Raw genomic sequence first — 11,995 nt, forward strand, 5'->3', positions numbered from 1 at the left:
ACACATTACATTTGCCGGTGCCGGGCCATTAATAAATTGTAATAGTTGGGTTAGGCTCCGCGGAAGTTTTACGAGTGCTGGGATTGCAGTCGCTAATATATGTAACAGATTGGAAGAATTCGTAGACCCCAACCATTTCTTTACCATTCTTCAAGATGGTAGCAGTTGATGAGCTATATGGCGTTGTTTCCAAAGTACCTCCAGTAGAAATAGATTCGCATGAGACACTGGCCCATGAGACCGTGGCGGCGGCACACATAGAAGGGAAAATCGCTAAATAAGCGGTGACAACCGAGGAAAATTTCATGCTTGTTGCAATTTTTGAACAACTCCTCTTGAGAGAGCATACACTTGGGTCAGAGCTAATCTTTTATAGCCTTCAAAAAACCTAGGGCCGCATGGGCTAAATGCGCATTGATGAAGGCTCTTTCAGGCATCGTGCTTGCCGCCCAAACATGGGAAACACTTGGTTAAATCTTAAAATGGCATTGATATTTCCACATTTGGTAAATGCCAGGTGCGCTCGAGACTTGCATAAATTGGCGAGCGGTTGTCAGCAAATTGAGGCCAGACAATGCAGGGATTCAGCACGCTGCGATTGGAAGTGGCTCTAGAGCGCTGGCACAATTCTGTTAGAACCAGAAAGCGCAATGCGCATGTCTGATTGTGTCGTATACAGCCGCCTCGACTAGCTTAGGCATCGCAAGACCTCACCCGCTTAAATGATTGGTGTTTCAGATTATAAGAAGTACACAGAAGAAAAAACTTAATAGTTACTATAAGATAGTTGAGTTTTCATTAGTTCCTCCTTTCTTAACGAGAGGTAGCAGCAACCTTTTGGAAGGCACCCTTAGCTTGTTGCTTGGAGACCTTGGAACCTTGAGTACCAGCCAACTTAGCCTTCTCAGCCTTTCTCTTCTCCTTGTCAGCCTTCTTCTTCTCCTTGTCGGCCTTCTTCTTGTCCTCTCTCTGAGCCTTTCTGACCTCAGTCTTCAAGGATCTTCTCTCCTTGATGAACTCCAAAGAGGCACCAACAATAGCTCTCTGAGCCTTGACGGTCTTTCTGCTTCTCTTCTTGGCGACCTCCTCGGTGATACCCTTCTTGTGGTGTCTTCTGTACAGAACGGTCCAGGCGATTCTTCTTGGGTTCTTTCTTTGCTTGAACAAAGAAGAGGACTTAGAGCTCTGGAATCTGAAGATCTTGGAGTCACCACGGACAAACAAAGTACCTCTACCTGGGTAGATCTTACCACCGGAAAAAGAGTCAATCTCAACCTTCATTGTTTACTGCACCGTGTTAGTAAAATAAGATCTTGCCGAACACCAAGTGTTAGATTTGGTATGCAGGACCTGAAGCGGGAGGCGCAACGCTGTCGACTTTTTCAGCGCCCACCAAAAAGCTTGTCTCTCAACCACAGCCTATTTAGCACCCGCTGAAAAAGCACTCCACCATCATCGCGAACTGCACCAATCTGCCCACATCTTTAATGTCATTTATACCCCGTATCTCACATACATTTCAGCTGTTGTTCCGCTACCTGAGTCTGATTGAAAGAGTACTCAGCAATCTTCGATAATATTATCCAATGTCTAAGTGATGCTACGAGGAATGCACGCTCTGGTCCCAGCACCTGCCCAGGGCTACGACTTGCCAGGCTCACGGGTCGACTGGCCACGCGAGGTGCTAGGCAGGGACGAGGCGGGAGCCTCGCGGGTCTCCCGGCCCAGACTGCCCTGAGCAAGCGGATGCTAGGCTGAGCCCTCCCCAGGGGCCGTCGGCCGCTCCTTGCAAAAAAGCGGCCCACGCAAAAAAACCGACGCAAAAGAGCACAATTTCAGAAAATAATTTCAAGAAATACGAAATTTCACAATATTGAAGGCATAAAATACTTATGTATGGGTTCTGTCTTAGAAATACATGTAGAAGACAGCAGTCAAACACTTCTCCAGTGAAAGTTGGTACTGTTGTGCGGTCGATGAGCCCTTTCCCACAGTCAACAAAAAAAACTACAAGATGGAGCTTAAGCTACTCTTCACACTTTTGTTTCGTAGTAACCCAGCTAAGACCGGAGTGTTTACATAGCATAACAAGAACTACACAGAGATGGTCAGTATAGATTAATTCAGAAGCGCGCACGTTGGAATGTGTACTAACATCACATAGGCCCCAGTTAAGTCCCAAGAATCTATCAACCAGAAGTTGGCCTTGGTCATCAAGTCTGGTAAGTACACCCTAGGTTACAAGTCTACCGTCAAGGCTTTGAGACAGGGTAAGTCCAAGTTGGTCATCATCGCTGCCAACACCCCAGTCTTGAGAAAGTCTGAGTTGGAGTACTACGCCATGTTGTCCAAGACCAAGGTCTACTACTTCCAGGGTGGCAACAACGAGTTGGGTACCGCTGTCGGTAAGTTGTTCAGAGTCGGTGTCGTTACCATTTTGGACGCCGGTGACTCCGACATCTTGACTACTTTGGCTTAAACAGGACGATCTAGCTAGTCTGCATGTACGCGCATTGTTTAGATTATAAGTTTTGTTTACCGTATTTGTGGGGAAGCGGCTCTGCGCAGCGCTTCTCTGTTCTATATACATGGTGTTGAGGGCCCCCACGGCATGGTTTGGAACCTCATTTCTTGTCGGGAGCGTCATCTGGAAGCCCTAGGTTTTTCCATTCATCTCGATCCATAAGCCGGTGATCCATACGGCAATTTAGGTACTCCTTGGCTAGCAGTCTGCAATTGGGCGCGTTTTCACCCTTCACGAGCTTGATGCATTCAAGGTACTCTTGCATTTGCTTGGTACAGTCACCATCATGATCCAAGGGGAATGAACCGCGTTCTGGAGGTGTTGGAGAAAGGGCTTTCAAAGCATTACCTGGATTACCCGACATGATTAGCTCACGCGGTTGATGCGCCTGTTATGGTGTCAGTGGAGTCCCATCGGGGCATTAGAGATCAATAATTTTTGTGAAATAATTGACGTCTTTGGTGATGAACGCTACATAATGATAGCTTAGATAATCAGAATAGAAAGTACTTAGCTTAAGCCGCTACCCAGCACGAAGCGGCAGGTGCCGACTGCTGCACTTTATGTCGTTAAGGCGATCATGGTCTCAGTCTCTTAGGGTCTCTTGGGAACAGCGAGGCTCTTCTGATGTTTTTCAGGTCCAAGAAGAACATAACGACTCTTTCTAGACCAATACCACCACCCGCATGTGGTGGACAGCCGTAGGTGAATGAGTCAACGTAGTCCTTGAGACCTGGGTCTTCTGGAGAGAGACCGTGGTGGCTCATTCTCTCCTTCAGGAAATTGGCGTCGTGGATACGTTGAGCACCGGACAAGATTTCCTCACCTCTCATGAAGAAGTCGTAAGAGTTGGAGTAGCGAGGGTCAACAGGGTCAGGCATGGTGTAGAATGGACGAACCTCGAGTGGGAACTTGTCCAAAATGTAGAAGTCAGTGTCGTACTTCTCCCTCACCAGAGCACCCAAGAACTTCTCGTTCTCGGTAGACAGATCTTCAAGTTCACCAACCTCTTTACCAGCAGCTTTCAACATAGCGATACCGTCCTTGTAGGCAAGGCGGACCATCTTGCCGTCCTTAGGCAGCTTGAACTCCTCCACGGGGTATTGCTTGCGGACCAAGGCAATTTCCTTTGCGTAGCGAGTCTTCAACTCAGAAAAAATGAAGACGAAAAGCTCACTCAAGACATCAATGACCTCGTCGTAGTGTTCCTCGAATGCCATCTCCAAGTCCAAACCAATGAACTCGGTCATGTGACGGTGAGTGTTAGAGTTCTCGGCTCTGAAGACTGGAGCGACTTCGAAAACACGTTCAAAGTCTGCGGCGATCAGCTCTTGCTTGTAGAACTGAGGAGACTGCGCCAGGTAAGACTTACCCTTGAAGTAAGTAACCTCAAAGACGTTGGCACCACCCTCCGAAGGGGCACCTAACAGCTTTGGTGTGTGGATCTCGACGAACTTTCTCTTGGCCAAAAACTCTCTGAACAGTTCACAGACTCCGGACTGAATTCTAAAGATGGCTTGGTTGGTGGCGGTTCTCAAGTCAATGACACGGGCATCCAATCTAGTGTCCAAGTTCACAACTGGCAAGCCGGCCGTCTCCGCCTCCGCGTCTGAACGCGAAGCGTCCTCGATCAAAATAGGCAGCTGTTGAGGGGCCTCGGAGATGGTGTGAATTTGGGTGATGTGGATCTCCAAGTTCTGCACGGTGGCGGACTTGATGGGCTCTTCGACCTTCTTCACGACACCCTTGACGAGAACGATACTCTCAGGGTTGACGGAGCCAATCCACTTGACCATTTGCTTGGATATAGTTCCCTCAGCATTGGACTTGGCAAGCGCCTGGATCAATTGAGCCTGCTGTCTCAAGGTCAGGAAAACCAGGGTAGCACCCTGCTGTCTGGAGTTGTGGACACGGGCTCTGATCAAAACCTCCTTGCCGTCGTCAGCCTCGGAAAGGTCCTCGAGCTTGGTTCTAGGAACGCCGGTCTTGCTGGCGGACTGAATCAAAGGTAGCTTTCCGTAGTTCTCCTTGGCGGTATCGTTGGCAGCGGCCTCGCGTTCACGCTGGGCCTTTTCCTCGGCCAATTGGCGGGCCTTCTCCTCCTTCTTTCTCTGCTTCTCCTGCTCCTTCTGCAGCTTCTTCAAGGCTTTCTTGGAAAGAGGTTGCCCATCCTCGCCCAAAATCACGGGCTCGGATGGCTCCTGAGTGGTCAGGTCCTTGACCTGCTCGGTCACTTTTTCAACGGACTCCTTCACGGCTTCCGCAGCTTTAGCAACGGCTTCAGACATGGCGAGAGACAATAATGATGATTTCTGGGGCTTGAGTGCTGGACGACCTTTCTCATCTTTAGTGAAATGACTACAAAATTTTATTAGGTATATCATGCGGTACGTGGCGAGGGTTCGGTTGACTCATGGCCCTCGCACGTCTGGTGAGCAGAGGCTGCCGCGTTTCTACGATGCTCACATACACGCCTCCGCGATGCTTTTGTGACGGGCGGTTGGGCCCGGCGGCTGTGGACGGCGGGCGCCGTTTTGATTAATTGCAGCGGGCCAAGAGTTCCACGAGTCACGTGGACGCGTGACCACGTGACCACCGCGCCGTTTCGTCCACAGCGTGCAAGAGGCGATTCCGGAGTAAAGGCCCGCGGCGCGTGCGAGCCCTGGCACACGAGACTCCCGTCCAGCCCGCCGGCCGCCCCGAGCGCGCGTTTCGAGCCTCCAGCCATCTGCCCGTGCCTTCTTCCTTGCAAGCTGCCACGAGCTGCAAACAAAAACGTAAAGTTGAAGTATGTCTTGCGTGCTGTCAGGGCAACAGATGATCTACGTCGGCTACTGCGCGTTCCTAAACTACGCACCCCTTTGCAAGAAGTGCCGCACGCCCATCTTTTACGAGACTACGTACCCTCAAAAGCTTCAATGCGCTGAGAGTCCAGAAGCATATACACCATCGAGTCGCTGCGGCTAGCGCGCCGGCGCTTTGAAACTGGCAAGCTACCTGGCCTATAACCCGCGGAATGCCACGCAGAATGTCCCACGGATTATCCTGGCTCCCTCGCCGTCTTTTTGTGCACAAGAACGTTGACCAGTTCACGAACTGGGTATTATGCAGCTCGCACCAAAACCGCCGCTGTACAAAACGGGCAGGTCCTGCTAGCCAAAATACGCACCCGCGCGGCACTGACTGGCTTCTAACATACGCAGGCGTACAACATGCGCGAATGGGAACCGCGTTCCGCGAAAATACTGCACATGCAGCTGCCCCTACGCGCTTTTCTTGAGTTCCCACGCGGGACGCGTATCACCACGTACGCGGGACAAAAAGTAGCCGCCGAGGTCGATTGGTCCCGAGGCAAAGGTCCGGGTAACGGCCCGAACCCAGACTCAGAGGCCAGCGGGCAGCCCCTGGAGCCAGTGAGCGTGAAGTCGTATTACTATTTCCCCGGGGTTCTGATTGGGCAGTTCTAGACCCGGGCCCATTGGCGTGCTTGTCGCCGTTCTCATTTGCACCCGTGCAAAATGCGGCAGGTAGCGCGATACACGAACACTTAGCACCTGTAAGTAGTGCGTTTTGCAACTCTGTTGCAAAACCACAGCTGAGAGCCGAGCGCGAATCCGCCCAGGTGCTACGAAAGGGTCCACGTGTCGGCTCCAAGAAAACCGGCTGCAGCTCCTGACCCCTCGAGAAGCATTACTAGGCACAGCGCGCGTGGAGCACGGGTTTCAACGCAGCATCGACCCAGGATCATAGATAACGGGAGTGCCGTCTGAGCCGCAGGCAGACTTACTGGGAGCTTTCCCGAAAGCCGAGTCTGGCCCCACGATAGCGACACAAAGCTTTACGACGATGGGGAGAAGAAACTACATCGGTGCTGCCTGTTCGGTCCAAACGCTCCCACAACGTCACGTCACCGCCACCTTGCTTGCCACCTTGCTTGCCACCGCACTTGCATATTCGGTGTCGCCGTCGGGCATGGATGCGCGCGAAGTCCGAGGCTTAGGCCCAGCTGCCGCCCTCCCTCGCCTCTAAGGCTCTGTGATTAAATAAACATGCGGGCTCCAGCGAGTGTGCGGGAGAAAACCGCATTGTGCGGGCGAGTAAGCTCCCTTTCCGCCTCTCGCTTTGTCTCTTTCGTCTCTTTTGTCTTTCAAGACCGCTTCTTACATAAGTCTTTTTCCGCTCTTTCCCTCCTTGAGATTCAGAGGAGCCGGTCATCATGAGAGCTCCTGTACAATCCCACAATGTACATGACTATAATGCAGCAGCCCCGGTTTCGCGACAATGAGTTGCGGATCCTCGCTTGCTTCCGCGGCGCACTGTCGACAGTTGGCGCTGGAACGCCCAGGCAGCTGCTTCAGCCGCTCGTGCCGGCTCGCGGAGGAACCCGGAGCTGTTCCCCATTGTTACGGTTGCCTCCTCAACGGAGGAGGCTTCCGCGGCATTTTCGAGCTTCCAATGTGCTGCGCGTTCTCTAGGAGTAGGGCATCTGCGAATGGTGTGCGCGGCGCTGCTCATCGCGCATACTCGAAGGGGGTACTCATGCACCTTTATGCATGTCCGCATACCTTAAATCGTGCCTGTAAGATCTTTTTATCGGAAAAAATCCTTTTTCGGAAAAACCGCTGTCCGAACAACCAGCGGGACGTTGCGAGCCGGCATAGAAATGTGCTGACGCGAACAATTTAAAAACAAATATAGCTTAACACGCAGAACGTCGGTAGTGATGTAAGTCAGGCACTCGAAAAAAATAGTTTGGATTAACAGTGTAAAAAAGGGAATAGTCGTCGCAGTAGAATAAATTCAACACAAACCTCAGGAGTCCGAATCCACGAGTTCTGGACGAGGGAAACCAGGTAAAAAGAGATATGAGCTTGTCGCGTGTGTCATCACACGATGAGCAGACGCCAGCGGCGCGCGCGGGTTCGACGCGGCCGGTGGACGTGGTAGTGGCGACGTGCGATTTTACGCCCACCAAAAAGGCGCAACTGCGGCTCAGCGCGGGCGACGTGGTGTACGTGCTGGGCAAGAACGAGTCCGGGTGGTGGGACGGCGTGACGGTGTGCGGCAGGTCCCCGCAGCGGGTCGCGCGCGGCTGGTTTCCGCATAATTTCACGCGGTCGTACCGCGAGCACAAACGCGGGGGACTAGCGGCGAAGTGCGGGGCCGCGAGTAGCGTGGCTGGCACGCGCAGCAACCGCTCCGGCGGCAGCAGCCGCCGGAGCAGTCTGGCGGCGCCCCCCATGCCCGGCCACATGGACTTCGGCAGCAGCATGAGGCTCGGCACCGTAAGCGAGCCCAACCTCTCCCCCACCGACTCCCACGCACCACATCTGAAGCAGGACTACAGGTTTGACATGCGGTCCAACTTAGCAGGCCAGGCAGGATCCCGCAGGCCCAGCATGGCATCCGGATGGTCGGCCGGCGCCAACTCACTTTCCAAGTCGCCTTCTCATTCCTCGAACGAACAGCAGTCGCACGGGAGCCAAAGCCAGCCGCAGCAGGTCGATCCGCTCCAGAAGTCTACAGCCGACGAGCGCAGGAGGCGCTCGCATGTCGCTGAGACTGACAAGATGAACGTTTTGGGCACGGACGAGGTACAGATGATATTTAGCAACATCCACGACAACTCTCCGCCCATATGGACGCCGGTCCCAACTACAGAGGGTAAGATCTTGTACTACAACCGCGACTACGACATATATTGCAGCGGGTTGCCGCTGCTACAGAGCCCCGAGCTCAACATCAAAAGCGTCTTTTCCGACCACGATTGGTTTGTGGACATTCAAGAAAGAGCCCTGACGCACAACAAGAAGGTTCTGGACAAAAAGGAGGAGCCTGCCGGCGCAAACGGCGCCGCCACCGGGCCCATGTCCGCCAATACCCAGAGCACTTCACAGAACACAAGGAACCACAGTGGTAGCAGAAGGCCTAGTGTGGATGAAAAAAGCAAAAATTACCTCGCAGCGACCATAATATCTGACAGTGCTGGCACTGGAAGCAGAAATACCAAGATCAATGCTCTCAAAAGTGACAATTTAAGCCCTAAACGTGTCGCCGGCGACGACACCAACACAAACACCAACAGTGACAGCAAAGCCGGCATCAAGACTGCAACCGAGAACGAAAACGACACTGAAGTCGCGGCTTCAGATCCCGGCTGGTGGCAAAAAAACCCCAAGCATACCCTCTTGGCGAAAGAAGAGCTCTTTTATCATCACCGCATGGACCTGAGGTCATGGACGGAAATGAGAGACACCACTCTATATTTCGCGCGCAAAGCTTACGCAAGCTTTTTCCAAAACGACTACCATCAATTCAATCGAAACTTCGAGGTAACTGCTAAATTCAGCATTTACTACCACAACGCTTGCCGTCTTTTGAAGGGTGAGCTCATAAAAAACAATGTCAAGAGAGAGGTCAGGCGGATTTTAAGACAAATGACCGATGCTGTATCGGCCATTAGCATAAACGGGAATCTATTTTTTAGTTCTCCTCAAAGGTTTGATATCTCATTTTCTCCATCCGTTCAACAACAACAGCTTCAACAGCGCCACAAGTCAAGCGTGGGAAGCACAGGAACTGCTATTCAAGACCCATTGCGTGTCTCTATCTCGACCTTGAATCCACTCCAACCCGGCGATCTTCAAAAACTTAGCATATCCAGTAATGATATTCTCATCAATGAGGAGTCCCAGAGTTTAGAAACAAAATCTAAGAACGACCGAGATGACAGATTTGGATCGGTACTTAGCTCTTACACCATTCAAGCGCACAGTACCGCCTTTGATGAAAACTCTAAAATTTCGATACAGGCGTTGTTTCAAACCATTGACGCTCAGTTCAGTAGATTCATGATATGCGTTCGCAACTTGGACGCTTTGATGAAAACAAAGTGTTCAGGGGGCGACATTCTTCCGCAACTGTTCCCGAGGTTCTTTAGGGACGGATTCAGCGGCGGCGCTTGGACAAGCACTTTTCAAGATCAAGTTATATCTTTGACTCCAAGAGCTTCTTTGGCAAGCCTTGGGTCTCCACTCACAGGAGAAGCCTATCAAGCTGTCAACAATGTGTTTGGGAGCATTAGTAGCAAGGCAGGAACTGTGGAAAGCTCAATCCTCTCCAAGTCAACAGCCGACAACGATCGAACAAGCGCAATCAAAGGTTCGCCCAAGGCCAAAAATCAGAAGTCCCTGAAGTTTCCTCTGAACGAAGATACGCTGGCTCTTCTCAAGAAACGAATTGATTACTTCTCTACTCCAACGTACGCAAGCTATGGCACCTTGATCGACCAACCAAGGACTAATAAAAGGAACCTTGAAATTAGCGCGAATTGTCATCGAGAACTCAGCCACTCGGTCGTAATAATCGAAATGTTAGAAAACCTAGATCTCAGATTTTTCCTAAACATGAGAAACCTGGCGTACAATCATGCCCTTGATGAAGATAGTGAGGAGCTGAGGCAACATACTATGACTTCTTCTGCTACTCTGCTTATGGAGTTCTTCGATATCAAGCAGGCCCTCTACGATGTCACCATTAAAAAAGTGATGGACATCCAAAACCTTACTCTAGATGATCCTTTCGTCTTTTGCTCTATGGCAGGTGATCTTTCTTTTGGAGGGGAAAGGGAAGAGGGCTCGAGAGAAGAACATGTTTTAAAGCAAGAGAGGCTGGCAGAGGCTTACCGCAAGCGTCTTGTGGCCGAGGATGTGGAAGTGAATGACATGACTTATTTCAACCCAGATACGGAGGTCAAGGCTACCCAGATTTCCTTCTTAGCAGTAATCGATTCGACGTACCAAGTCGTTGAGCAGCTAATTCAGGCCCGGGAGAATGTTCTGAACTATGCTGCGAGAATGATGAAAAACGACTTGATTTCTGAATTGACTAGGGGCGAACAGGAGAAGATTTTCGAGGACGACAAGATCGATGCAAAGACTTCTGACGCCGAAATTGAACACATCGGCCCAAAGGATTTTGGTGACAGCAGTTTCACGTCAGATGTACCCTGGTACTTGGACTCAGAACATGAGTATTCATTGATTTACGACAACCAGGGGCGCATCAAAGGAGGCACAAAAGTTGCTTTGCTTGAACACCTCACCAGCCACCGGGCGATAGACGCCTCTTTCAACATCGCAATGTTGTTGTCATTCCGTAGCATATTCACTACATCCGAGTTTCTCCACGCGTTGGTCGAGAGATATCATCTTTACCCTCCGGAGGGTTTGAGCTTTGAAGAGTACAGTGCGTGGATTGAAAAGAAGTCCACCCCCGTCAAAACACGTGTTGTAAACATACTGAAGACGCTGTTCTCAAATTATTGGACGCCTGCATACTATGAGCCTGGTATCGACGATCTTGTGAGCTTTGCACAACTGGCTACGGCACAGAGCATAAGTGGCGCGCCAGCGTTGTTAGTTGAACTTAAGAACCGCCTTTCATTGAAGGGCAACCTGAAGAACTTCGTGCCAGAAACAATCCGATTCGATGAGAGCGGTCACAATTACAGCGGAAACGCCTTGAACCCCAGGGTTTCTACGGGGGGACCTGCAGAGTTTGGGGCAGGGTACGGATTTAGGATGCGGAAGCTCAAGTTGCTTGACATCGACCCGCAAACGTTTGCCAAGCAATTGACTACGAAAGAACATTATTTGTACTCCAAAATTACACCATTTGAATGTTTGGATCGTATTTGGAGTAAGAAATACTGTTATTTTGGTGGCTCTGAGGACATTTCAAAGTTTATCTCAAGTGCAAACGCTTTGACGAGTTATGTCTCATTTGCAATAGTAAAACAAACCAATACTAAAAAGAGGGCAAAAGTCCTACAACATTTCATTAGTGTTGCTGAATATTGCTACGAGCTCAACAACTTTTCTTCGATGACTGCTATTGTTTCAGCCCTGTACTCCTCCCCGATTTTCCGCTTGAAGAAATCATGGTCTGCCGTGCCTGAAGACTCCAAGAAGGTATTAGAAAACCTAAACACCTTGATGGATCCGGCAAAAAACTTCATTACTTACAGAAACTGGCTTAAAACCGTTCACGATGTGGCATGCGTCCCTTTTTTCGGGGTCTACCTTTCAGATCTGACTTTTATTGCTGAAGGCAATCCGAATTGCTTACATAGGTCACCTGAGATCATAAACTTCAGCAAGAGGCTAAGAATCGTTGACATACTAAAAGAGATATCCAGTTACCAGATAATCCGCTACAAGTTTAAGCGGTATGACGACATTCAAAGCTTTATTGAAGAATCGATGAAAAACATTCCTAACATTGAAAAGCAATATGAGCAGTCCTTGCGCCTGGAGCCACGCACTGAGGTTTCAGCTGGTCTGAGCTCAGGTGGCACTGGCATGTCCAAAACTGACTTGGGAAAGAAGCTCGAGAAAAAGTCGAGATTCATGAAGAACAAAAAAAGGCCTACCAAACTGGTAAGTTTGTAAGGTACAGCATTAAGTATTT

General features: G+C 50.4%; 6 protein-coding genes across 6 annotated transcripts; 2 read left to right on the top strand and 4 right to left on the bottom strand.

The window, feature by feature from the left end:
* Positions 1–28: 28 nt before the first annotated feature.
* AGA2 (Aga2p) lies at positions 29–307 on the bottom strand (the record flags this gene model as incomplete). The annotated part of the gene is made up of 1 exon (XM_002556233.1): positions 29–307. One exon carries the CDS (start codon positions 305–307, stop codon positions 29–31), a length of 279 nt encoding a protein of 92 aa, XP_002556279.1.
* A 506-nt stretch (positions 308–813) lies between these two features.
* On the bottom strand, positions 814–1,281 carry KLTH0H09328g (60S ribosomal protein eL24; the record flags this gene model as incomplete). Its single annotated transcript, XM_002556234.1, has 1 exon — positions 814–1,281. One exon carries the CDS (start codon positions 1,279–1,281, stop codon positions 814–816), a length of 468 nt encoding a protein of 155 aa, XP_002556280.1.
* An 823-nt stretch (positions 1,282–2,104) lies between these two features.
* RPL30 (60S ribosomal protein eL30) lies at positions 2,105–2,479 on the top strand (the record flags this gene model as incomplete). Its single annotated transcript, XM_002556235.1, has 2 exons — positions 2,105–2,107; positions 2,165–2,479. 2 exons carry the CDS (start codon positions 2,105–2,107, stop codon positions 2,477–2,479), a joined length of 318 nt encoding a protein of 105 aa, XP_002556281.1.
* Positions 2,480–2,624: 145 nt separating this feature from the next.
* COX19 (Cox19p) lies at positions 2,625–2,888 on the bottom strand (the record flags this gene model as incomplete). Its single annotated transcript, XM_002556236.1, has 1 exon — positions 2,625–2,888. One exon carries the CDS (start codon positions 2,886–2,888, stop codon positions 2,625–2,627), a length of 264 nt encoding a protein of 87 aa, XP_002556282.1.
* A 214-nt stretch (positions 2,889–3,102) lies between these two features.
* DPS1 (aspartate--tRNA ligase DPS1) lies at positions 3,103–4,908 on the bottom strand (the record flags this gene model as incomplete). Its single annotated transcript, XM_002556237.1, has 1 exon — positions 3,103–4,908. The coding sequence occupies one exon, from the start codon at positions 4,906–4,908 to the stop codon at positions 3,103–3,105; it is 1,806 nt and encodes a 601-aa protein (XP_002556283.1).
* A 2,481-nt stretch (positions 4,909–7,389) lies between these two features.
* On the top strand, positions 7,390–11,976 carry CDC25 (Ras family guanine nucleotide exchange factor CDC25; the record flags this gene model as incomplete). Its single annotated transcript, XM_002556238.1, has 1 exon — positions 7,390–11,976. The coding sequence occupies one exon, from the start codon at positions 7,390–7,392 to the stop codon at positions 11,974–11,976; it is 4,587 nt and encodes a 1,528-aa protein (XP_002556284.1).
* Positions 11,977–11,995: the final 19 nt, after the last annotated feature.

This window comes from Lachancea thermotolerans (assembly GCF_000142805.1).
Source record: "Lachancea thermotolerans CBS 6340 chromosome H complete sequence".
NCBI classification, from domain to species: domain Eukaryota; kingdom Fungi; phylum Ascomycota; class Saccharomycetes; order Saccharomycetales; family Saccharomycetaceae; genus Lachancea; species Lachancea thermotolerans.